This window comes from Saccopteryx bilineata, chromosome 4, assembly GCF_036850765.1.
Source record: "Saccopteryx bilineata isolate mSacBil1 chromosome 4, mSacBil1_pri_phased_curated, whole genome shotgun sequence".
Classification (NCBI taxonomy): domain Eukaryota; kingdom Metazoa; phylum Chordata; class Mammalia; order Chiroptera; family Emballonuridae; genus Saccopteryx; species Saccopteryx bilineata.
Window position 1 is genome coordinate 76,706,171 of NC_089493.1, and position 27,041 is coordinate 76,733,211.

At 43.2% G+C, this 27,041-nt stretch overlaps 1 protein-coding gene across 7 annotated transcripts in view; it reads right to left on the bottom strand.

Moving 5' to 3' along the window:
• GOLM2 (golgi membrane protein 2) overlaps positions 1-14,898 on the bottom strand; it is a 123,038-nt gene extending 108,140 nt beyond the window's left edge. For all 7 annotated transcript variants that reach the window (XM_066276620.1, XM_066276623.1, XM_066276618.1 and 4 more), the window contains exon 1: positions 14,249-14,898. In XM_066276620.1, the coding sequence (XP_066132717.1) occupies positions 14,249-14,575 (327 nt within the window). In that variant the 5' untranslated portion in view covers positions 14,576-14,898. The remainder of the gene's footprint in view (positions 1-14,248) is intronic.
• Between the last annotated feature and the right edge of the window lie 12,143 nt (positions 14,899-27,041).

Consider the following 27,041-nt stretch of genomic DNA (forward strand, 5'->3'; position numbering starts at 1 on the left):
CCCAATTGTGGTTTTAGTTAGCATTTTCTTAATGACTAATGATATTGAGCATCTTTCCATGAGCTTACTTGCCATTCATAATTCTTTGATGAAATGTCTATTCAAATCTGTTGCTCATTTATTTTATTTTTTTATTTTTATTTTATTTTTTTACAGAGACAGAGAGAGTCAAAGAGAGGGATAAATAGGGACAGACAGACAGGAACAGAGAGAGATGAGAAGCATCAATCATTTGTTTTTCGTTGGGACACCTTAGTTGTTCATTGACTGCTTTCTCATATGTGCCTTGACTGTGGGCCTTCAGCAGACCGAGTAACCCCTTGCTCAAGCCAGTGACTTTGGGTCCAAGCTGGTGAGCTTTTGCTCAAATCAGATGAGCCCACACTCAAGCTGGCGACCTCGGGGTCTCAAACCTGGGTCCTCTGCATCCCAGTCCAATGTGCCACCTCCTGGTCAGGCAAATCTTTTGCTCATTTTAAAAACTGGGTTATCTTATTATTGAGTTGTAAAAGGTTTATATAGAGGGTGTGGCAAAAGTAGGTTTACAGTTGTGAGTATATAAAACTCAGGGTTTACTCATATTATTATTAAGTATTGTATTCTTTTCTATACAAACTACAACTATAAACCTAATTTTGCTCCACTCTGTATATGCTGGTAAAATTCTTGTCAGAGACATGTACTATAAATATTTCTTCCAATCTGTGTCTTACATTTTCTTCTTTAAAAAACAGTACCTTTTGCCCTGGCTGTTTGGCTCAGTGGTAGAGCGTAGCCTGGCATGTAAAAGTCCCGGGTTCGATTCCCAGTCAGGGCACACAGGAGAAGCACCTATCTGCTTCCCACCTTTCCCCCCTCCTTACTCTATCTCTCTCTCTTCCCCTCCTGCAGCCAAAGCTCCATTGGAGCAAAGTTGGCCCAGGCACTGAGAACAACTCCATGGCCTCCACCTCAGGCACTAGAATGGCTCCGGCTGCAGCAGAGCAATACCCCAGATGGGCAGAGCATAGCCCCTGGTGGGCATGCCAAGTGGATTCCTTACAAACAATAAATGTAAATTGTGCACAAAGAAGGTGTTGGGCAGATAAAATATATTATGCTCACTTTGTTAAAGATGGCACTGCCCACGTGGAGGCCGTCGCCCAGGTGGTATTAATGTGTTGGGGGCGGGCTGTGGGCAGGCAGAATCCTTGTAGCCTTGGTTTTGGGATTAAGCCTTTCCCATCCTTTTTTGATGTGGGGTGGTACAATCCCATCATGTCCCAGATAAGTGACTTTGTATTAGAGACCTCCCTATTTTGTATATTGGATTAAAGGTTTGGATTTCTACACTATAAAATAGGGGCAGAACGGGAGCTTGCTCTCTTGGTTCCTGAGATTAACATTAGAGGAGACAGCAGAGAGCAGAGCAGAAAGGCCATGTGGAGGAGGTCAGGGGAAGCAGCCAAGATGGCGGAGTGTTGAGTGAGAAGCCAGTTAGTGCAGAGTTTGTGCAGGGAGAAGGAAGGAGATGGGGAACAGAGGTGAATGAGACTGGTGAGCTAGAAACCTTTGATTCTAGGAAACTCGGATAAGTCAGTAGCTTTGTGAGCACTGAATATGCGTGGCTTTTGGAGCCCAGTGTGTGTTTTTACTTGCCTGCCGGGCGCAAGCTAGGATTAAAGCTAATGGCCCATCAGTTTTTGGCTCCATTGTTTCTTTTCTGACTGTTTGAATCCAATGCGAACCTGCATGGGCCAGGCTGCTGTGATAGTGGCTGTAGCTTCCGGCTTTACAGAAGGAAAAGCATGCTCCAAGTCAGAAGTCCCAGGGGGCTTCATGGTAGACACAGATAATAGGAATTACATGAGAAATGCTTACAGGAACCAAAGAGGTAAGAAAGAGATATACGCTGCTCACAAAAATTTATCACTTCATATTCATATTGAAATATTCCCTAATTTTTGTGAGCAGTATAGTTTGAAGAGGACGTATGAGTTTTGTATGGTTGTTAGTCAAATAAGTTTGTAAATATGATGTATATGTTTACTCACTTATAGTTTGCATTGGATGTGGGGGACAGCTGTAAGCAGGCAGGGTCCCTATAGTTTAAGGCTTAGTTTTAAGACTAAGTCTTTCCCACCCTTTTAATACTAAGATCTTTTCAAAACTAAGCTTTTCCCCACAACCTTGACTATTGCATGATGTGGGGTGGTGTACTCTTATGAGGAATCCCATTATGCCTCAGATAAGTGGCCTTGTATCAGAGACTTCCTTATTTGTATATTGGCTTAAAGGCTTTAATTTTCTACACTATAAAATGAAGCAGACCATGGGCTCTCGCTTGCTCAGATCCTGCCATTAGCATTGCAGAGGAGAGGCAGCCAGGATGGCGGAGTGCTGAAGAAGAAGCCAGTTTGTGCAGAATTTGTGCAGAGTTGGTACAAAGAGAAGGGATGGGGAACAGAGGTGAATAAGGCTGGTGAGGTAGAAACCTTTGATTCTAGGAAAACTCAGATGAGTCAGCGGCTTTGGGAGCCCTGAATGGAAAGGGAAGTGTTTTCCCAAAGTGTGTATTCCTTGCCCGCCGGGTACAAGCTAGGATTAAAGCTAATGGCCCACCAGTTCTTGGCTCCATTCATTACCATCTGCCCGAATTCAAAGAAAACGTGCATGTGAATGGCTACAATGGAGGCCCCTGGCCATACAATGGTTTATGAATAATTTGAGGTAACAGTTAAATTACAGCTAGAATTTGACCAGATTATGGCTGATGAGAAAGAGACAAAGGCAGAAATTATTCTACAGCATATTAGAAGAACTGTAGAAGGATGATCTAACTGTAGAAGGATGAAGCCAGGCTTCAGGCTTTAGGGAGTCAGCTAAGACAAGGGAGGAGTCAACTAAGCCTAACTAGAAATGGACGAGGCAATGGAAAAACAAAAAGCTGGACAAACAGGAGCAAACAATGAAGCAGGTAAGCTGAAGCTGGGGCTGGATCTTAGGCAGAAACACAGATAGATTCCCATCCTGAAGCAAAGGCAGGACAGAAATAAGGAATTAGCTGTGGAATAACTGTTGTAATGTAGTGTACTTTAATCTGCGGGTTACACAGAGACACCAAGGCAAGTTACAGAAGAAATTTTTGAGGAGTTTATTAATTATCCAGCTAGTTACTGATAGATATGTGAATTCCAAACTGCCCTCTTGATATTCTGCTTATCTGTCAGACCTCACCCTTTCTGGACTATTGCCCCTGAGACAGAGGAATTCCAAGAAGCTGGCAAGCCCCCCAAGGAGAAGCATTCCAGACATACTTGAACTTTTGCCTCAGTATCTCCTCAGGCTCTCCCAAACACTATATAATTCGCCCCTAGTCTGTAACCAGTGCTCTTCTCCACGGGAGAAGTGCCCGGCAGGGTTCCTTTCTTCCTTTCAATACAGCCTGTTACTCTGGTCTTTAGGACTCCCATGGATTCCAACAGTTACACAGGGCACAAATCATGTAGGGCCTCATACAGTCCGACCCTGCTTTTATACAAAATCAAGTACTGGTTGGGGTGGGTAAGGAGGGGCTTGTGATCCCTTTGTCCAGAGGTATAAGTCACTCTTATGACTTTAGGATGGGAGGGTGAGTCAAGTATAGGAATTCCTGATTAAGGCACATAAACATTGTTTTCTAAGGTTTTCAGATAAGTTCTATCTTCTTTGTGTGGCTAAACCAGGGGTCCCCAAACTACAGCCCGCGGGCCACATGCGGCCCCCTGTGGCCATTTATCCGGCCCCCACCACACTTCTGGAAGGGTACCTCTTTCATTGGTGGTCAGTGAGAGGAGCATAGTTCCCACTGAAATATTTGGTCAGTTTGTTGATTTAAATTTACTTGTTCTTTATTTTAAATATTGTATTTGTTCCCGTTTTGTTTTTTTACTTTAAAATAAGATATGTGCAGTGTGCATAGAAATTTGTTCATAGTTTTTTTTATAGTCCGGCCCTCCAATGGTCTGAGGGACAGTGAACTGGCCCCCTGTGTAAAAAGTTTGGGGACCCCTGAGCTAAACTATGACTAGGTGACCCAGTTGTCCTTGTAAGTCAGGAAGCTCCTGCATTCTTTTTCCATTCTCTACAGAAAGGAGGGGTAAGGGGGCCTGACTTTTCCTTTTTAAAATACTAATTTTAACAATTTTTGCAATTCCTTGGAACCTTATCACAATAATACTAACACATTTTTTTTTTTAATTTTTCTGAAGCTAGAAACGGGGCGAGACAGACTCCCGCATGCGCCCGACCGGGATCCACCCGGCACGCCCACCAGGGGGCGACGCTCTGCCCCTCCGGGCGTCGCTCTGTCGCGACCAGAACCACTCTAGTGCCTGGGGCAGAGGCCAAGGAGCCATCCCCAGCGCCCTGGCCATCTTTGCTCCAACAGAGCCTCGGCTGCGGCTGCGGGAGGGGAAGAGAGAGACAGAGAGGAAGGAGAGGGGGAGGGGTGGGGAAGCAGATGGGCGCTTCTCCTGTGTGCCCTGGCCGGGAATCCAAACCGGGACTTCTGCACGCCAGGCCGACGCTCTACCACTGAGCAAACCGGCCAGGGCCCTAACACATTTATTGAACATATTTTCCACTGTGTGGTATTGTTCTATGCATTTTATTGAATTTATTCATTTAAACTTCACAAAAATGAGAGAGGTAACTGTCATTATGCTCATTTTACAAATAAGTAAACTGAGGCACAGAAAAGTTAAGTAATTTGCCCAACGTTACACACATACTAAACAGCAGAGCCAGGATTTGAGCCCATGGTAATGAACATCTACTATATACCAGGATTTTATATATACATATTTGGTACGTGTATGAGTGTTGTATACACACACAAACACACACATGAGGATATTAAATTTTAAAAATATACTATGCTTCCCATCCTCCTTTCTGGTATATGACCTTTTCCCTACTCATCCAAAGGTATATATTGCTTCAGGGAAGATTATGAATGTTAAACGGAAAAGAGGTCATTTATTGTTCAGCTTCAAACCTCAAACCAGACAATTTAAAAAAAATTGGGGGAGGCATTTGTAATGAAACAATAATTTTGGGAAGAACTTTTCTACATTCTAACAGCTCTTTTTATTTATCAAGAGTTTGACTTGGCCTGACTTGTGGTGGCGCAGTGGATCAACCGTCGACCTGGAATGCTGAGGTCACCGGTTCAAAACCCTGGGCTTGCCCAGTCAAGGCACATATGGGAGTTGATGCTTCCTGCTCCCCCCTTCTCTCTCTCTCTCTCTCTCTCTCTCTCTCTCTCTTTCTCTCTCTGTCTCTCTTCTCTAAAATGAAATAAATAAAAATAATTTTTAAAAATAAATTTAAAAAATGAGTTTGACTTGGACCACCTGGACCACATAGCTTTAGTATAAGGTATAGGTAGCTAAAATTCAAGTGAGGATAAGAGAAATGCCCTACATCTAGGAAATAGAAGGGCCTTTCTGACAGAAAGAGGAAAGAAAAAAGCAGTGTGTATGCCATGGATCCCCCTTGTTATGGGTAGAATTATATTTCTCCAAAATCCATATATTGAAGTCTCAATCCCTAGTACTACAGAATGTAACCTACTTGGGAAGAAAGTCTTTAAAATGTTGATTAAGTTAGAATGATACCATTAGAGTGGGGCCCTAATCCAATATGACTGGTGTCATTAAAAGAAGAGGAAGAATTACCAGGGTTGTACATATACAGAGGGATAACCATGTGATGACCAAGCAGCAAGAGGGTGGCCATCTGCAAGCCAAGGAAACAGGCCCCAGGAGAAACCAACCTGCTGGCACTTCAACCTTGGACTTCTAGACTCCAGAACTATAAGAATAAAAATTTCTATTGCTTTTAGCCACCTAGTCTTTTGTATGGTATTTTGTGTGGTAGCCCTAACAATCTAATATACCCCTCTAGGCTTCAACCCTTTAGGGGGAAGGGGAAAAGCAAGGTGATCTCAGATCTGTACAATACCTAGGTAGATACTACAGTCCCTGTTTTATAGATGAGGAAATGGGCCCAAAGTGGTTAAATATCTTGCCCCAAAATCAAAAGCTATAAACTGAGCTAGAATTCTAACCTAATTTGTAACCTTCAAAGCTTGAAATGTTTTTTGTTGTTGTTGTTTTTTTTAGTGAGAGGAGGGAAGGCAGAGACAGACTCTCGCATGCACCCCTACCAGGATCCACCTGGCAAGCTCACTAGGAGGTGATGCTCTGTCCATCTGGAGCATTGCTCCGTTGCTCAGCAACTGAGCTACTCTTCTTAGCAACTGAGGCCATGGAGCCATCTTCAGCACCTGGGGCCAACTTGCTCCAATCAAGCCATGGATGCAGGAGAGGAAGAGAGAGAGAGAAATGAGAGGGTGAAGGGTGGAGAAGCAGATGGGAGCTTCTCCTATGTGCCCTGACTGGGAATCGAATCTGGGACATCCACATGTTGGCTAACCGGCCAGGGCCTAAATAGGCTTCTATACTAATAGATTTTATTTTTTAGTGAGTGGGGGGGGGGGGGGGCACACATACAGGGACAGAGATGTTTAGTTGTTCATTGATTGCTTTCTCATACATACCTTGACACGGGTAATGGGGGGGGTGGCTCTAGCTGAGCCAGTAACCCCTTACTCAAACCAGCAATCTTGGGCTCAAACCAGCTTGACCCCTTGTTCAAGCCGGCAACCTCGCACTCAAGCTGGTGAGTCTGTGCACAAGCTAGCAACCTTGGGGTTTCCAACTGGGTCCTCAGCATCCCAGATTGACACTCTATCTACTGTGCCACCACCTGGTCAAGCACCAATAGATTTCTTAGAGACTTTAAAACTATGATGAAAGTGAACAATCCCTGGCCAGTTTGCTCAATGGTAGAGCATCAACCTGGCATGTAGATGTCCTGGGTTTGATTCCCAGTCCAGGAACACAGAAGTGGCCATCTGCTTCTCTACCCCTACCCCTTTCACTTCTCTCCTTCTCTCTCTCTCTCTTTCTTCTCCTCCCCTCCTGTAGCCATGGCTCAATTGAAGCAAGTTGGCCCTGGGCACTGAGGATGGTTCCCTGGCCTCTGCCTCAGGCACTAAAAATGGCTCCAGTTGCAACTGAGCAAGGGTGCCAGTTGGGCAGAGCCATCACCCCCCAAAGGGCTTGCCGGGCGGATCCTGGTGGGAGGTCATGTGGGAATCTATCTCTACCTCCCCTCCTCACACTGAAAAAAAAAAAATAAATAAATAAATAAATAAAAATATAAATATATCAATAAAAGAAAGTAAAAGAAGAAAGTGCCAAAGCAGGACTGTATTTGAACATCAAGAAAACAAAAATCATGACTAGGGAAGAAATATATAACTTTAACATAGATAATGAAGACATTAAAATTGTTAAAAATTTTGCTTACCTTGCTTCAGTCATCAATTCAAACAGAGACTGCAGCCAAGAAATCAAGAGAAGGCTGTGACTTGGAGGGGTAGAAATGGAAGAATAGGAAAGATCATCAAGAGCAATGGTGTCATTAGAGACCAAGGCTAAGGTCATCCACACCCTCACATTCCCAATTACTACATATGAATGCAAAAGTTGGGCAATGAGAAAGGCTGATAGAAAAAAAAAAAAAAAGCTGTACTTGAAATACTGTGGTCTGACCAGGTGGTGGCACAGTGCATGGAGCGTTGACCTGGAACGCAGAGGACCCAGGTTCAAAACCCTGAGGTCATTGGCCTGAGTGTAGGCTCGTTTGGCTTGAGCGCAGGCTCACCAGCTTGAGCATGGGATCATAGATACAACGCCCTGGTTGCTGGCTTGAGCCCAAATGTTGCTGGCTTGAAGCCCAAGCCCAGGGTCGCTGGCTTGAGCCCAAGGTTGCAGGCTTAAGCAAGGGGTCACTGGCTCCGCTGTAGCCCCTCAGTCATGACACATATGAGAAAGCAATCTATGAACAACTAAGGTGCTGCAATGAAGAATTGATGCTTCTCATCTATCTTGCTTCCTGTCTGTCCATCCCTATTTGTCTCCCTCTCTCTTCTTTAAAAAAAAGAAAAGAAATATCGCATTGGAGGAGAGCTTTACGGATACCCTAGGCTGCTAGAAAGATGAACAAGTAGAACTAATTAAGCCAGAAACATTGCTGGTGGCAGAAAATGACAAAACTAAAGCTGTCTGTCCTATGCAGGCACATCATGAAAAGGCGGGGTCCCTTGGAAAAGACCATATGCTGAGAAAAATAGAAGGCAGCACAAAAAGAGGAAAACCAAATACGAAATGGATTTCCTCCATAAAAGAAGCCATAAAACCTGAGTCTATAGTAGTTTAGTAGGGCTGTTGAGGAAAGGAGATTGCAGACATCATTCATTCACAGGGTTGCCAGAAATCAGAGCTGACCCAATAGTATGTAACAATTATGAACTCTAGGAAGAGAACGCACTACTTATACTATTTAATATTTCCTTCCCAAAACATTTTTCTTTTTTCTTTCTGATCACCTATTAACAATTCCTAGGACAGTATTTTGTTTAACACCACTTTTGGAAATGCTGCTCTAAAGAGAAAGCAAAGGCCCAAGAATAGAGTCCATGAATAGGTGGCTGAAGGAAAAAAAAAAAAAAAACCAGCAAAGAATATAGTAAAGACAGTAAGAGGCAAATCTGCAAAGTTCAAGATTACGGAAGCAAGAAGGGAGATTGTTTCCAAAAAGCTAGAGACAATCAACAGGACCAAAATGCTGAGAAATTAAATATATATATATATATATATATATATATATATATATATTTTTTTTTTTTTTTTTTTTTTTTTTTTTTTTTTTTCATTTTTCTGAAGCTGGAAACAGGGAGAGACAGTCAGACAGACTCCCGCATGCGCCCGACCGGGATCCACCCGGCACGCCCACCAGGGGCGATGCTCTGCCCATCCTGGGCGTCGCCATGTTGCGACCAGAGCCACTCCAGCACCTGAGGCAGAGGCCACAGAGCCATCCCCAGCGCCCGGGCCATCCTTGCTCCAATGGAGCCTTTGCTGCGGGAGGGGAAGAGAGAGACAGAGAGGAAAGTGCGGCGGAGGGGTGGAGAAGCAAATGGGCGCTTCTCCTGTGTGCCCTGGCCGGGAATTGAACCCGGGTCCTCCGCACGCTAGGCCGAGAGAAATTAAATATATTGAGAATAGAAATTTTGTTTGGATTTGACTAGGAAGACTATCATTTGTGATATTCAAGTGAATGGCTTCAGAAAAGGGGAGGAGCCTGACCTTTGGTGGTACAGTGGATGGTACACTAACCTTAGATGCTGTTGGGCAAACAAGTGTGTAACAAGGTTGTCATGCTTGCTCGCTTGTATTCTGCCTGACTGGTGCATGAGCACAGGGCAGCACTATGTGTGTATAGTCTATGTAAGGCCGTGGGTGCTTGTCCTCAGGGTGGCAGACTGCAAATTGCAGATTGCCTGCCTGCTTGAAGGACCATTGTTTGCTATTGTTTGCTAGAGAAGGAGTTTTTGCCCCATCTATTTGGCGTGTAGATCCTGGGAGAGAGAGAAGTGGTTTTCCCTGTCTCCTTGCTTGTCCACCATTGCAAGACTCTAATAAACAGAATGGCTCACCATTTTCCGGCTCCACAGTTCCTTTACAATCTACCCCAGGGGTCGGGAACCTATGGCTCGCAAGCCAGATGTGGCTCTTTTGATGGCTGCATCTGGCTCGCAGACAAATCTTTAATAAAAATAATAATAATGGGCTGACTGGGCGGTGGCGCAATGGATAGAGCGTCGGACTGGGATGCGGAAGACCCAGGTTCGAGACCCTGAGGTTGCCAGCTTGAGCGCAGACTCAACTGGTTTGAGCAAAAGCTCACCAGCTTGAGCCCAAGGTCGCTGGCTCAAGCAAGGGGTTACTCGGTCTGCTGAAGGCCCGCAGTCAAGGCACGTATGAGAAAGCAATCAATGAACAATTAAAGTGTTGCAACACGCAACGAAAAACTAATGATTGATGCTTCTCATCTCTCTCCGTTACTGTCTGTCTGTCCCTGTCTATCCCTCTCTCTGACTCTCTCTCTGTCTCTGTAAAAACAACAATAATAATAATAATAATAATAATAACGTTAAAAATAGAAAACATTCTCATGTACTACAATCCATTCATTTCCTACCGCTCATGTTAATAGTTGTGGGTGGCTGGAGCCAATCAGAGCTGTCCTCCAGGACAACACCAAATTTTTATTGAATAATGCGTAACATACACGGGTCGTTGTATGGCTCTCATGGAATTACATTTTAAAATATGTGGTGTTCATGGCTCTCTCAGCCAAAAAGGTTCCCGACCCCTGATCTACCCAAATCCAATGGGAACCTGCATGGCCACAGCCACTGGCCTTATATCTGGCACAGCCGGCAGGATTCAGATCAGATTGGTACAGAGCTGCAAACACCCTTGAAGGGTGGGATAGAGGAGTGGTCACTATTCTCTGGCATAAAGTTCCTTTGGCTGTCCCTTTGGGGGCTGTGAATTGGGTGATTTTTACTCTGCAAGAGGAAACCAGGAGTTCTGTGTGAGAAGCTGCTCAGGGTCGAAAGCTCCAGGATGAGCTGCAGACCGAGCAGCAACAACGGCTTGACCTAGAGTGAGTGCTGGAGAAGGAGGCCAACCAGGTCTGAGAGCTGCAGTGTGAGATGCAGGCTGAGCACCAATGGTGCCTGGAACTGGAATGGTCTCTGGAGAAGGAATTGTGGGTTCGCGAGTTGCAGTTTTCCCTAGAAGCTGAACGTTGGCACTGGCAGTTATTGGAGAAACAACTGTGGGTTCAAGAGCTCGAGTCTCAGATTTTTGCCGAGAGCTGGCAGCCGAAGGTCAACATCTGTGCAGGTGGAGTGGCTTTGAGTCAATGGGAGCAGGTGTTTCCAACTCCTCTTCCAAGGATGAGGAGGCTCAGGCTGAGGCTGCCGTCTACAGCCTCCGAGCCCAGCCAGTGGTTGTCCAGGAGGTAAAAACCCAGGTAGAGCTGATGGAGTTGGGAGCACAATTCAGGCAGAAACCCACTGAGCCCTGGTAGGGTTGCTACAATTGTGGGACATAGGGGTGGATGGCACCATGCTCTCCGAAACAGAGATGGAGAAATTGGCCGCCATTACCACATACTCCTCTTTAAGGCAGCATCTTCAGAACTGCCATGACAACAGTGATGAGGGGGCAGACCTGAGGCCCCATATAAAATTGGCAATCCATTGGTCCCCTTCTAATGTGCAGCAGGTGTTGGCATTAGAACATAATAGGTGCTTTTTTAAAAAGCAGCAGCAGCTAAGAGAACTGTCAAGATGGCACAGGCCTTGAATGTGTTTGACCCCACCAGGCCCTGTGAGCTTGCTGAGGGGTTTGGATGGGGCTTGTGGTAATGGACAGAGCACTGATGGAAAGGCACTGAGGTCCGTTAATACAGAGCTGTATGCCTAGTTGCCTATAATGAACCTTTACCTTAGTGATTTGCACAGACAGCTGGGCTGTCTATCGTGGATTGAATGGTGTAATAGACTCTTTGAATGTGACCAGAGGGGGGCACTGGCTCCCTTGTTGGATGAACATGACACTTTGGACAGTATGAGGAACCCTGGTAGTGGGGCAGGGGTGGGGGGGAGCTCCAGTGGAGGCCTTCCTGCATCAGGAAGCTGCTCACATCCAGTTGCAGAGATGCACCAAGGACACTTGACGGTTTCCATAGACACAGCCCTGGACTATACAGGCCTTCCCACCCACCATGGGATAGGGGGCTAGAGAAGGGCCTGCAGTTAGCGCCTTAGGCAGAGTGCTCAGGGAGACATTGTGAAGGGCACCTTTATAATTATTAAAATTGTATAACTTGTGCTATTGTTGTAGTCTGTTTGTTTATGTAAGGTACCTCATTCCTCAAACAGGGACCATTAGGAGGATACCTGTGGTGTAGATTGTGAAGCGAAAACCCTAAAGGGGTGGAGTGTTGGGCAAACAAGTGTGTAATAAGTGTATTAGGCTTGCTCGCTTGTATTTTGCCTGATTGGTGCAAGAGCACAGGGCAGCACCATGTATGTATAGTCTATGTAAGGCTGTGGGTGCTTGCTCTCGGCGCGGCAGATTGCAAGTTGCGGACTGCCTATCTGCTTGGGAGGGGCCATTGTTTGCTACTGTTTGCTAGAGAAGGAGTTTTTGACCTGGCCTGTCTGGCGTGTAGGTCCTGGGAGAGCGAGACGGAAGCGGTTTTCCCTGCCTTCGTGCTCGTCTACTGTTGCAAGACTCTAGTAAATGGAATGGCTCATCATTTTCTGGCTCCACAGTTCCTTTACCATCTGCCTGAATCCAATGGGAACCCGTATGGCCATGGCCACCAGCCTTACAGATGCTGAGGTCCCCAGTTCAAAACCCCAAGGTCATGAGCTTGAGCACAGTCTCACAGGGTCACCTGCTTAAGCACAAGATCTTCGACATGGGTTGAAACTTCAATGGCTTAAAGGCCATGGGCTTGAGCCACCCCTCGAGGCACATATGAGGACTAAAGTAAAGCAACTAGGAGTTAATGTTTCTCATCTCTGCTCCCTCTCTCCCTTCCTGCCTCTCTGAAATTAAGTTTTAAAAATCCCTCTAAAAAAGGAGGGAGGGGAAGGAAAGAAGGCTGGTTGACAGAATAAAACAAGATTAGGATGAAGATAAAAAAGGTGAATGAAGCATTTATAGACCATCAATAATTGAAGTTCAGCAGAAAAAATAAAAAAAGAAATTGGTTCATTGGGAAAAGGGAGTATATAGGCAAATAAAATTTTTTTTAGAATAGAGGACACCTATACCTGGTTTGAAGGTAAAAGTGAAAACTTACTAAAACTGATAATTACAGTTCAGTCGATGGAAGAAGTGGGACCCAGAGTACAATTTACTAGAAAAGATTTATCTTTCCTTTCAGATTAGAGACCTTGAATAGTAATACCTAACGATTCCAAGTGTGAAGACCTCATTTAAATAGTCCAAAATTTCAAGGATTTCTGCCTACTCCACAAGAGAATTTTTGTCTTTAGAGTTCAGTGTGTATGTAGTATGTGTACAAATTTGCTAATCTCTTGCTCCTCTCAGAAAATGTCTATGTTGTTGTGAAGAAGAAGGGGTTATAGAGAAGCATTTACCTAAGGATCTCAATCTTCATGAAATAAAGCTAAGGTAGGGCTGGTGACAATAAAAAAGTTGGGAGCTCATGGAGATTTTAATTCATAATAAGTTACTATAAATGATTTTGATATACAAAATAAAAACTTATAATCATAATAGGAACACAAAAAACAATGTGAAGATTACCAAAGAAGCATACCAGAAGAAATTCATCTACTTATCCCACCCAGGGATTTTCACACTCTGCTTAACCAACAGAAGTTACATAAGTCATAAATTAATATAGTCCCAATATGTTATTGAGATCAAAGACTATATAGTAGCAGGTCTAGTTCCAGTCTAGCTATAAACTTTTTAAATTTAACCTTTATATGGTATAAAACACCAACGATAATAGCTACTTAAGCACACAAAATTTCACTTTTATTTCCCTTCAAAAACAATGAAAACAGTGACATGAGATTCTGTTGCATAGACTATATTTTTAGATTCGACCTTTTTGGCTAATTTCATTAACAATTCAAATTGAGTACATAATTTTGGATCAACTATGTCCAAGTCACAAATGTGGCGCATATATGGCTCCAAAGGTTATCAGAACATTTTGATCACAAAAAGAGCAGAAATATTTATTTAACTACTTAATACATTGTCCTACGGAGATTTATGAAAAGTCATACTGCTTAAAATATATATGGTGACGACCATAAGTAGATGAGTTGGAGGAAGCTCCATTCCGTAAATAAAAAAATTAATATTAACCATTGTGCGTGGAATAAGGCTAAGGCAACAATACCCGCACCAAATCTGGCAGTCTCCAGATTAGGTGTGTCTGTGAACATAAGGCAGCCACATAGGCCAGATGATTACTACTGCCAACTCAGCAATTGAGCTTGGAGAAAAGGCGGCATCCAGACACCGGCCACTCGTGAGAACCAGAACTTACTGCCAGTTTCGTCTGGCACGGACTGGAAAAGGTGGTAGTGATAAACTAGGAAAGGTCCGACATAAGCAGGGTTGTTGGTGATAAAGGGGAGCGTCCGGGGCTGCAATCCTGGAAGGCATAAGCAGCCGCTAGCGGGCCAACACCCGCAACCCGGAGCTGAAACTATAGGGGTGAAGGGGTGAGGGCTGGTCCTTACCTTGTCATCCTCGCATCTCTTCCCCAGGCCCTCCCTGGCCTGCAGTCGGCTGCTCAGGCGGCCGTAGTCGGCCTCCTTCTGGTCAATCTGCTTCTTGTGCGAGTCCACCAAGAGCAGGAGGTCTGAATTGCGCTTCTCCAAGCGCCCGCGGGCCACCTCGGTGCGCTGGACCTGGCCCTGCAGCTCGGCCACCTCCTCCTGAAGCAGGACGTGGCGGGAGGAGATGCTCCAGTAGTTGAAGGCGAGGATCGCGATCACCACCAGCAGCACTACCAGCACGAAAGAGGGCAGGCGGCCGGCCCGCCGGTTGGCCCCGAAACCCACCATGGGGACCAACCGGGCTGTGCCTGGGGGGGCCTTCCCGCAGAGACCCGCCTGCAGAAGCTCAGGCCTGGGCGGCCTGGGCTGCAGAGTTGCCTGGGGAACGCGGCACCAGGGCCAGCGGAGGGAGTAGGCGGGCCAGTGCGTTCGTCCGCTAGCCGGAGACGGGGGTGGGGCCGCAAGCCCCTCCCCGCCCCCTCTCTTCAAACCCAGCCAACCACGTTCCGGAGGCTTTGAACTGGACCCTGTATCACGGGACCGAAATCAAGTGAACCTAACTGCCGGCATCTTGGGCCCAAGGCCCAACACCTCAGGGTTAAGGGGCGGAAAAGAGAGCCGGAAGGGGACGGATTTAACTCTGGCCCCGCCCACTGGCTGGGTCAGGTCGCCTAGGGGGCCATTTCCTAGTTTCCACTGGCCCCTCTTCTCGCGAGAAAGTGGGCCTCTCTCGCCCTTTGCAATCTTCTCTCGCGATTGTCGTATCTGTCGGAAGACTGTTTTTAGTTTTGGCGTTTAGCTCTTTTAACTGAATCTGAGTCCCTTCAGCTTTTACCTGCTGAATTTCTTTAACCCAGGGTCTAGGGGAGTGCTTGTCTTTGAGCACTTCTGAGCTCCTAATGCAGGGGAACCAGTAGGTGAGCTGCAGGCAGACGGGGCGACTAGAAAGGTTTTGTATTTGCTTCAGTAGAAGGAAATTTTCTCGTTTTTGTTAACGATGTGGAGAGAACACAAAAAGACAGTAAAATATCGGTGCCCCAAATATTACAGAGAACAGCAAGAAAAAGGAAGATTTATGACTGAAAGGGGTGGTGCCAGCAGGTTACCAAGGTTACTCCTTTCATGAACCGAAAGCAATTAGGTATGTGTGAGCTTCTGTTCTTAAACTGCTGGTTTTGCTTGGAGCTGGGCTTCCAAATAGAAAGTCCAGAAGCTGCCCTCAGTGAATGATAACTGATGCTGTGACAGCCAGCATATTTTAAATTAGAAATAATAGATCTCTTACAAAATGTTTTTGCATGCCTAGTCTTGTATTGTTCTCTCAACCACAGTTTTACAGACGAGGAATCCAAGACACAAAAACGCGACAAGAACTTTCTCAAAGTCCCATGTCTTGTTTGAGACAAAGTTAGGCTTGAGTTCAGATCTCTCGTCTCTAACATCATTGCGCTATGCATTAATTGTTGCTATATGTTCAGCGTTGTGGTGATACAGAGAAAGTCCCCAACTCTTTTATCTGCATATTTCTTTTGCCCTTGCCTAAAATTTAAAATTCTTGGCTGTAACCCTGTTTAAGGAGATGTAATTGCTTTACTTTTCAGACTTGATGTTCAGTAACTTGCATGAGCATAAAGCCTCAAGAACTCAAAAACGTTGAGTTTTTCTTTCTTTCAATTAATTTACTTATTTTCAAGAGAGAGGAATCTATCTGTTCCTGTATGTGTCCTGACCCAGGATCGAACTAGTAACCTCTACTCTGGGACAACGCTTTAACGGAGAGCTACCAGGCAGGACCAAAAAACGTTGGTACTTTCATTCAAAACAGAGTGGTATGATTTTGCAGCAGGAAAACGTCACCTTCAAATAATTATTCTATGCTTCCTATCTATTTTGAAAGAAAGTTCCTTCCTTGATGGTTTTAGAATAGGAAGAAGAAGAAGAGGAGGAGGAGGAGGAAGAGCAAGAGAAAGAGGAAGAAGAGGAAGAAGAAAAGAATAGCTGGAAAGAATTATTGCACCTTCATAGATTGGTAACTTCATTTCATAGATACAGGAAAACAAAACACCAAAATTATTAATATTTAATTCACATCAAACTTGAGCCCATTGCTCTAGTTTCATAAGATCTAAGAAATCCCATTCAGTCTCTAATGACAAGCCAACTTTGGCAAAAGGGAAGAAGGCAAAAATGGAAATCTTAGACTATAATGAGCCTTCCCATCTATCCTTTCTTCAACTTCATGTTGACCTTGCTTTGCTTAGCCAGCTGTTGAAAATTAATCTATAAAGTGATATTAATTGGTTAAGGTATAACTCTTTCCAAAAGTGTTCACTTTTTTTTTTTTTTTTTTTTTTACAGAGACAGAGTCAGAGAGAGGGATAGACAGGGACAGACAGACAGGAACGGAGAGATGAGAAGCATCAATCATTAGTTTTTCGTTGCAATACCTTAGTTCATTGATTGCTTCCTCATACATGCCTTGACCGCGGGCCTTCAGCAGACTGAGTGACCCCTTGCTTGAGCCAGCAACCTTGGGTCCAAGCTGGTGAGCTTTGCTCAAACCAGATGAGCCTGCGCTTAAGCTGGCAACCTCAGGGTCTCGAACCTGGGTCCTCCGCATCCCAGTCCGACACTCTATCCACTGCTCCACCGCCTGGTCAGGCCAAAAGTGTTTACATTTTTATACAGGATTCTTACAGGTGAAAGTATATTATAGAAAAAACGTACATACATTATTTTCATCAGATGCTTTAAAGAACTATTATTTGGTACCATTATTCCATTTTATACATGCAAAATTTACTCAAAGTCATATGTCTTATAAGTGGCAGGCTGAATCTTGAAAACCAATTATTTTTCCACTCCTCCAGCCAAGGAACAATTTTTTTTTCCGTTTTAACAGTTACCTTTTCAAGCTAATCCCCCTACTAATGAGCTCAATCCAGATATCATCAAGACAGTATATAACTTCTCTACTATAAATGGCTCTAGATTAGGCATTAAACAAACTGGAGGCCCTGGCAGGTTGGCTCAGCAGTAGAGTGTCAGCCCAGTGTGTGGAAGTCCCCGGTTCAATTCCCGGCCAGGGCACACAGGAGAAGCGCCCATCTGCTTCTCCACCCTTCTTCCTCTCCTTTCTCTCTTTTTCTTCCCCTCCCGAAGCCAAGGCTCCATTGGAGCAAAGTTGCCCCAGGCCCTGAGGATCGCTCTATGACCTCCACCTCAGGCGCTAGAATGGCTTCAGTTGCAGCGGAACAACAGCCTAGATGGGTAGAGCACCGCCCCCTGCTGGGCGTGCCAGGTGGATCCCGGTTGGGAGCATGTGGGAGTCTGTCTGCTGCCCCCTGCTTCTCACTTTGGAAAAAAAAAAAAAACTGGAATAAAAGAGAATTCTTTAAGCTAGGTGATCAAGGTTAACAACAACATTAAATTACATTGTTTATTGGGTTCCCTTTGTATGATGCAGTGAGAGTAATATTCTGTGGCTTTCCTTCCCGAAACTCATAACTCTAATCATGAGAGAAAATCAGAAAAATCCCAATTAAGGGCCATTCTACAAAATATCTTAACACTAACCCTACAAATTGTCCAAGTCATCATAAACAAGAAAAATCTGAAAAACATTCACAGCCAAAAAACAAGTAAGGAGACATACCGTATTTCCCCCTGTGTGAGACGCACCCTTTTTCAAAAACTTTGGGGTCCAAAAACTGGGTGCATCTTATACAGTGGTTGTAGTTTTTATTTACTTGCATTTCCCACTTGAGGAGTTGTATGAATTTTATGATGAATAAAACTAGAGTTTGATAACTTTATGTAATACATTTCTTTAAATTTCCGGCCCCAAAATTAAGGTGTGTCTTATACATGGGGATATACAGGTAATTACCAAATGTAATGTAGTATCCTAGATAGAATCCTAGAACAGAAAAGGTCATTAGGTAAAAACTAAGCAGGAAGACGTCATCTTTGAATAATTATTCTAGGAAATCTGATAAAACAAATATAAGTCTAATGAACTATAGACTTCAGTTAATAATAATGTATCATTATTGGATAATTGATTGTCATAAATGTACCATGCTAGTATAGAATGTTAATAATGGAGAATGGATGTGGGTATATAGATATTCTGGGATATTCTGTACTATTTTTTCAATTTTTCTGTATTTCTGAAACTTCTGAAGTAAAATTTATTTTAAAGTTAGTTTTTATCTTTAGGGATGTCTTTTAGGACAGGTTATCAAGTATAGACAAATATATTTTTATAACTAGAAAGACAATATAATCATAGAGAAATACTGTATTTCCCCATGTATAAGACGCTCCCATGTATAAGATGCACCTTAATTTTGTGGCCTGAAATTTGAAAAACAAAGACAACAAGCGCGAAAAAGTGAGAAATGCAAGTAAAAAAAAATCTACAACAATTAGTGCAAAAACAAGCACAGAAAAAGTGGGAAATGCAAATAAAAAAATCTACAACCACCCTGGCCGGTCGGCTCAGTGGTAGAGCATCGGCCTGGCGTGCAGAAGTCCTGGGTTTGATTCCGGGCCAGGGCACACAGGAGAAGCGCCCATCTGCTTCTCCACCCCTCCCCCTCTCCTTCCTCTCTGTCTCTCTCTTCCCCTCCCGCAGCCTAGGCTCCATGGAGCAAAGATGGCCCCGGGCGCTGGGGATGGCTCCTTGGCTTCTGCCCCAGGCGCTGGAGTGGCTCTGGTCCCGACAGAGCGACGCCCCAGAGGGGCAGAGCATCGCCCCCTGGTGGGCAGAGCATCGCCCCTGGTGGGCGTGCCGGGTGGATCCCGGTCGGGCGCATGCGGGAGTCTGACTGTCTCTCCCCATTTCCAGCTTCAGGAAAAAAAAAAATCTACAACCACTGTATAAGACACACCCAGTTTTTAGACCCCACAGTTTTTGAAAAAGGGTGCGTTTTATACATGGGGAGATATGGGAATGTTTTAAGATTTAATTGTGGAGTAAACACGGGAGTAAACATCTATTATAGAGTGGCAATTGTGGTTGAGTCAGGGATTTTTCGGCTTAGATGGAGTTTAAAGGCTGAAACCACATCATTTATTTCTCTTGTACAAATGTGAACTTTTCTCAAGTTCAAAATACTTATTTGGAATTTACTGACTTTAATAAATATTAACTCATAAAAAATGTGATGTGCTAGAATTGAACAGAGGAGGGATTATTTTATAATTTACTGTTCAATAGGACATTGGGTAAGACTAGGTTAGAGGATGTGGCGGCTCATAGAAATATGAAATACAGAGATTTAGGCAAGTTATTTCCATTGCAAATGAAAAAAAAACCCTATCTGGTTTCAGCAAAAAATAAAATATTTAATTTAAAATATAGATATTAGAAGGATACTAGGGTAGTTCACAGTACTATTGGAAGAGCAGTAGGAGCTGGAGTAACTATAGGAGACTTGAGGCTTCCAGGACTGATTCCTTCTGCTTCTGCCCTCACCTTGGCTTTATTCTGTCCTGCTTCAGGTGGTCCTTTTCCTTGTTGACAGGAAATATGGCCCCAATACCCCAGTATCATATCCTACCAGTTCCATAATCTGAGAAGCAAAAGAAATCTCTCTTCTAGTTATCAGCACAAAAATTACCAGGGAAGGATTCTATTTGTCCAAACCTAATCACGTGCACAACACTTACAGCCATCGCTGTGGCCAGGGAGGTTGGGTATTATAAGATTAGCATAGCATAGGACACCCTGTCCTGTGAGCAGTCTGATACAAGAAACAAGAGTGTTGGGTAGACCAAAACACATTAGCTATAACTGAGTTTTCTTTATATTGAGATGTATTATTACCTCTCTTCAAATAAGAACAGTTAATGAATGAATCAAGACATGGTGTTGCAGGTTGGGTTCTCCAGGGTACAGACTCTGAGATGGCGATTATTGATAGAAGTTGTTTAGGGAGTGTTCTTTGGGATCTCCACTTGCAGATCGGAAGAGAAGGGAGGAAAAGAGGATGGACAGGGGGAAGTTGGGCTGTTACACAGTCTCAGTGAAAGCCTTGCCTGATTCCTTATACAGCTCTGATGCTGGGATGGTCCTTCAGAGTGGTTCTGAGTCAGAGAGGTCTAGGCCTTTATTACTCTCACATCAACCAGGTTTTAGATAGCTAGAGGGAAAGAACTAGTTGGCTGTGTGCTCACTTCACTCAGTAGGTAACAATGCCTAGATTACTTTATTACAAAAGATTAAGAAAGTATATCTAGGCTAAGTGAGAAAGAAAGGTATGATCAATTAATAATTTGGCCACAGGCAAAGAGGAGGTATGATGTCATGTATAGAAGGTAAATGCTATGTTGTGCCACCCAGATCCTTTTTCAGTAAAGAACTTATCTACTCAACTGCTGAGAATGCTGCCAGCTATCTGCTGGCCATCAGCCCCCAGTGATCAGCTCCCTTCAGAATTGCTCAGCTAAAAAGGGGTTTCTTGTGAAGGGAATGCCTTCGTCCTGTCTAGGACACCCTAAAACAAACACTAGTGAAGAGAACACACATTTGTTAAGTTACTTCTCTATGGCAAACCCATTTTCTACAGTTGTATACCAAGAGGCAATATACTGTAGGGGTAATGTGAGCTTGTGGGAAAATGGCCTGAGATTGGAATGTTTCCATGACACAGATAAGAGTGCAGACTTCGGAACACCAAGTCCTGCCAGGATGAAACACTGTCCTGGCCAGCACATGACTATTTGCAGAAGGAAGCATTCGGACTTTACAGGCCATTCTTGAGGCAGATGTGCCCGCGGCAGTTATTAAAAGATAAGTTAGAAGAAAGTTACTCCCTGTCCTTGAGCTTTGGAATAAATATGAGAGGAACTTGAAGTCAGGGCTCTCAGTCCTTGAGGCTGTGTGTCCCATGTTCCTATCTTTTTTTTTTTTTTTAATTTATTTATTTATTCATTTTATAGAGGAGAGGGAGAGACAGAGAGAGGAGAGACAGAGAGAGAAGGGGGGAGGAGCTGGAAGCATCAACTCCCATATATGCCTTGACCAGACAAGCCCAGGGTTTCGAACCGGCAACCTCAGCATTTCCAGGTCGACGCTTTATCCACTGCGCCACCACAGGTCAGGCCCCATGTTCCTATCTTTAAATCTTCTTTTGTGTAGTCTTTTCTTATGTTCTGTGGCATCCTCCACCCTTTCCAACCCATTGCTGAGCTGGACTCAGCATGAGTTCTAGAGTAAGAACAGGTAAATTAAAAGACTCTCTCTGCTTCTTACTAATTTTGTAACATTAGCCAAAGTGCTTAATCCCATTACTGTAATTTTCTCATTTGCAGAATGGCATATCTGTTAGGACTAAGTTTGGCTCCATATAACAGAGGAAAGAATAACTTAATGGTAGGATTGTCTTCTCTCACACATAAAAATATCCAGAAGCGAGCCATCCAAGGCCTGGCATGGCAGACTCCTTCCAGCTTTTTGCTCTGTAATCCCTACAGATTGGACCTCATCTCCACTTTCAGACGTGACACTCTTTTTTTTTTTTTTTTTGAGAGAGAGAGAGAGACAGACAGACAGGGACAGATAGGAAGGGAGAGAGATGAGAAACATCAACTCATGGTTGTTCATTGATTGCTTTCTCACATATACCCTGATGGGATGGGGGGACTCCAACTGAGTCAGTGACCCCTTCCTTGCTCACACCAGTGACCTTGGGCTCAAGCCAGCTACTTTGGGCTTTAAGCCAGTGACCTTTGGGTTCAAGCCAGAACCATGGGGTCATGTCTATGATCCCACACTCAAGCTGGCAACCTCGGGGTTTTGAACCTGGATCCTCAGCATCCCAGGCCAATGCTCTATTCACTGTGCCACCACCTGATCAGGCTCTTTCTTTCTTTCTTTCTTTCTTTCTTTCTTTTTTTCTTTCTTTCTTTTTTAATTTTCAATTGCAATTTACATCTAATATTATTCTGTATTAGTTTCAGGTGTACAGCATAGTGGTTAGATAATCATATACAGTACTTTACAAAGTATTTCTCCCCAATATTTCCAGTACTCCCCTGGCATCATACAATATTATTGACTATATTCCTTATGCTGTACTTTAAATCCTCATGACTATTTTGTGACTACCAATTTGTACTTTTAAAAAATGTGTTTAGCCTGACCAGGCAGTGGCGCAGTGGATAGAGCGTCGCACTGGGATGCAGAGGAGCCAGGTTCAAGACCCCGAGGTCGCCAGCTTGAGCGCAGGCTCATCTGGTTTGAGCAAAGCTCACCAGCTTAGACCCAAGGTTGCTGGCTCGAGCAAGGGGTTACTCAGTCTGCTGTAGCCCCACAATCAAAGCACATATGAGAAAGCAATCAATGAACAACTAAGGTGTTGCAACGAAAAACTAATGATTGATGCTTCTCATCTCTCTCTGTTCCTGTCTGTCTGTCCCTGTCTATCCCTCTCACTGACTCTCTCTCTGTCTCTGTTAAAAAATAAAAAATGTGTTTATTTCTTGATTTTTGAGAGATAGGAAAGGAGAAAGAAATATTGATTCATTGTTTCACTCATCCATGCATTCACTGGTTGATTCTTTTTTTGTTTTTTAAGACTTTATTTATTCATTTTAGAGAAGATAGAGGGTGGGAGGAAGGAGCAGGAAGCATGAACTCCCATATGTGCCTTGATGGGGCAAGCCTAGGGTTTTGAAGCAGTGATCTCAGCATTCCAGGTCGACACTTTATCCACGCACCACTACAGGTCAGGTCCACTAGTTGATTCTTATATGTGCCTGACTGGGAATCAAATCCACAACCTTGTCATATTGGGATGATGCTCTAACCAACTGAGCTACATGGCCAGGGCCCAATTAGTACTCTCTCTCTCTCTCTCTCAATTAAGTGAGAATAGGAAAGGCAGAGAGACAGACTCCTGCATGTGCCCCGACCAGGATCCACGATGCTCTGCCCATCTGGAGCATTGCTCCTTGCTCAGCAACTGAGCTGTTTTTACTGCCTGAGGCGGAAGCCTTGGTGGAGCACCAAAGACTCAAGCCAATTGAGTCATGGCTGCGAGAGGGAAGAGAGAGAGAGAGAGAGAGAGAGAAAGGAGAGGGTTAGGGGAGGGGTGGAGAAGCAGATGGTCACTTCTCCTGTATGTCCTGACTGGGAATCGAAACTGGGACATCCACACACCGGCTGACGCTCTACCAGCTGAGCCAACAGGCCAGGGCCCCAATTTGTACTCTTAATCCCTTCATTTTTTCACCCAGTCCCACAACCTCCTTCCTGTCTGGCAACCATCAATCAGTTCTCTGTATCTATGAGCCAGGAAGCAGGAAGAAAGAAGGGCATCCCCCTCCAATATTTAAGAAGGTTTTTCCAAAAGTACATTTCCACTTTTCATTGATTTGAATTTCTTCACATGATCACCCCAGAGACCAAGGGGCAAAATTAGGGTCTCTTAGTAAAGGAAAAGGTAAGAAATATAAGGAAATAAAACAAGCTCTGCCACAAATGGGGATAGTAATAATGCCTATCTCATATGGTTGTATGTGAATTAAATTAATATATGTACAGTGCTTAGAATAGGCACTGTACGTATACTAGCAAGTACTCAATAAATAGACTACTATGGTTACTATTACTATAGCAGTGGTTCAGAGTTTGTGGGGAGGGCATGAATGAATCCATATGTTCACTAACCTATGTCTATATATTGAATAAATAATTTCTACAAAATCTCACTACTTTTTAAAATGTCTAAGATGTTGTTGTGATGGATAAAATTAGAACTAATTTAAAATCACAAGTGATTCCTTCGTAAGCTTTTTTATTATGTTTTCTTAATAAATGGACACTAAAAGTGTAATTACTATCACATGGGTATCTGTACAGTTTTGACATTAAAACAAGTTATTAAGAGTCAAAAGATTGACAAAGGAGGTAAGGAAATACAATGGAGTAAAGACAGCCTCTTTAACAAATGGTGTTGGGAAAATTGGACAGCTACCTCCAAAAAAATGAAACTAGATCACCAGCTTACACCACTCACAAAAATAAACTCAAAATGGATAAAAGACTTAAATGTAGGCCGTGAAACCATAAGCATCTTAGAAGAAAACATAGGCAGTAAGCTCTCCGACATCTCTCGGAGCAATATATTTAATGATTTATCTCCACGGGGAAGTGAAATAAAAGACAGGATAAACAAATGGGACTATATCAAACTAAAAAGCTTTTGCACAGCTAAAGACAACAAGAACAAAATAAAAAGACAAACTACACAATGGGAGAATATATTTGACAATATGTCTGATAAGAGGTTAATAACCAAAATTTATAAAGAACTTGTAAAACTCAACACCAGGAAGACAAACAACCCAATCCAAAAATGGGCAAAAGAGATGAATAGACACTTCTCCAAAGAGGACATACAGATGGCCAATAGGCATATGAAAAAATGCTCAACATCACTAATCATTAGAGAAATGCAAATTAAAACCACAATGAGATATCACCTTACACCAGTCAGAATGGCGCTTATCAACAAAACAACACAGAATAAGTGCTGGTGAGGATGTGGAGAAAAGGGAACCCTCCTGCACTGCTGGTGGGAATGCAGACTGGTGCAGCCACTGTGGAAAACAGTATGGAGATTCCTCAAAAAACTGAAAATCGAACTGCCTTTTGACCCAGCTATCCCACTTTTAGGAATATACCCCAAGGACACCATAGAACGGCTCGAAAAGGAGAAATGCACCCGCATGTTTGTGGCAGCATTGTTCACAATAGCGAAGATCTGGAAACAGCCCAAGTGTCCGTCAGAGGACGAATGGATTAAAAAGCTTTGGTACATATATACTATGGAATACTACTCAGCCATAAGAAATGATGACATCGGATCATTTACAATAACATGGATGGACCTTGATAACATTATATGGAGTGAAATAAGTAAATCAGAAAAAAAACTGAGATGAATCCATACATAGAAGGGACATAAAAATGAGACTCAGAGACATGAACAAGAATGTGATGGCAACAGGGGCAGGGGGTTGGGGGAGGGGGGAGGGGGTGAAGAAGGAGAGAGGGGTTAGGGGAGGGGAGGGGCACAAAGAAAACCAGATAGAAGATGACAGAAGACAATTTAACTTTGCGGGAGGGGTATACAGCACAATCAAATGTCAAAATAATCTAGAGATATTTTCTCTCAACATATGTACCCTGATTTATCAATGTCACTGCATTAAATTTAATTAAAAAAAAAAAGAGTCAAAAGATTGATAATTTTGGACCAGCAGACCCACAGTTTTGGTAGAACTGTAACCCAGCCTCTCTCAGCCTCTTCAAACTTATTTTTCTTTAGGTTCCTAGCTATAAGGATGTCCTGTTTCTCAAATTAGATTATGTCTTTGGTCCTTTGTTTAGCTATTCCATATTGGAATGCTTCCACACTTCCTTCTTTCACTGCCATTTATTCATTATTAATAACAATATTACAAATTTCTCAGATACTTATAAAATTTTAATTATATTATTAATATAATAGCTGATTGAGAAAATACTTAATTGAAAAGGTTATTATGCAGTGCGTAATACTTTTAAATAAAAATTTTAAATTTTGCCTCATCCATGGTGGTGCAGTGGATAAAGCGTCGACCTGGAATGCTGAGGTTGCTGGTTCAAGGCACATATAGGAGTTGATGCTTTCTGCAACTCCCCCCTTCTCTCTCTCTCTCCCCCCTCTCTAAAATGAATAAATAAAACCTTTAAAAAATTTTATTATTGAGGCATTGTGCTATTGGAAGCCTACTTTGTTCAAGCTTTTATGTCAGGGTGTGTGCATCAATTAATCAACTAATGAATTATTCAAATATTCATAGAGTGCCTGTGGTGTATCAGATAGTGTTGTAGGTAGAAGTAGTGGTGGAATTTAAATAATTTAACAACTGGTTCTCTGCCCTAATGACCGTTTTAAGTATAAAAAGCCAATATACTGAAAGGTAGTTTATTATTTCATGCAACTAATATTTAAATAAGAACAATAAAAGAGGTACACAAAACTAGATTATGTTATAAGCAAGAGTTTTAAAATATTAATAAAAAATATTAAATAGTACCTGACAAAAAACAATACAAGTTGTCACCCCCTGGTTGTTTGGCATTTTTTCTCTTTATGTTATATGTTAATTTACTGAAGTAACAAACATGAAGAAACTGAAGTGTAGTATTTCACCAAAGGTATAATGAGTTTTATAAAATGAATAAGTAAATATTACAAGTATAGTCCCATCAAATATTTTTCACCTATGGACCAAATGAACATTCCTACAGGCATTTAGAATACGCTGTTGCACAGATGAACATTAAACAAGAGTAAGGAATGTAAATCTGTGATTTCTAAATTGGGCAGCTGCCCGGATGCCCACCTTAGAGAGAACCCTGATTACAAGTGCCATTTTAACAACCAGTTCGCCAACCTCAACAAAATGTTAGGTGTTGGTTCTGCCGAACCTATGTGAACCGGCTGAATCCCACTGCTGGGTAGGAGAAGTTGCAGAGCAACTAGCAGAGACAGAAGGTTCTCCTGAAGCTTCCAGTCTTTTTCTCCTTTACCAATGCCCAAACAGGAAACTATTCAGACTTCCTCCTACAAGACATTATTGGCATCTCCCATACCCTAATGCTCTCACATAGAACTGATCATAATCTTATTGGGCTTCTTTTATATCCTCTAGATTTCTATCATAGCAATTTATTCTTGCTAATTACCTAATC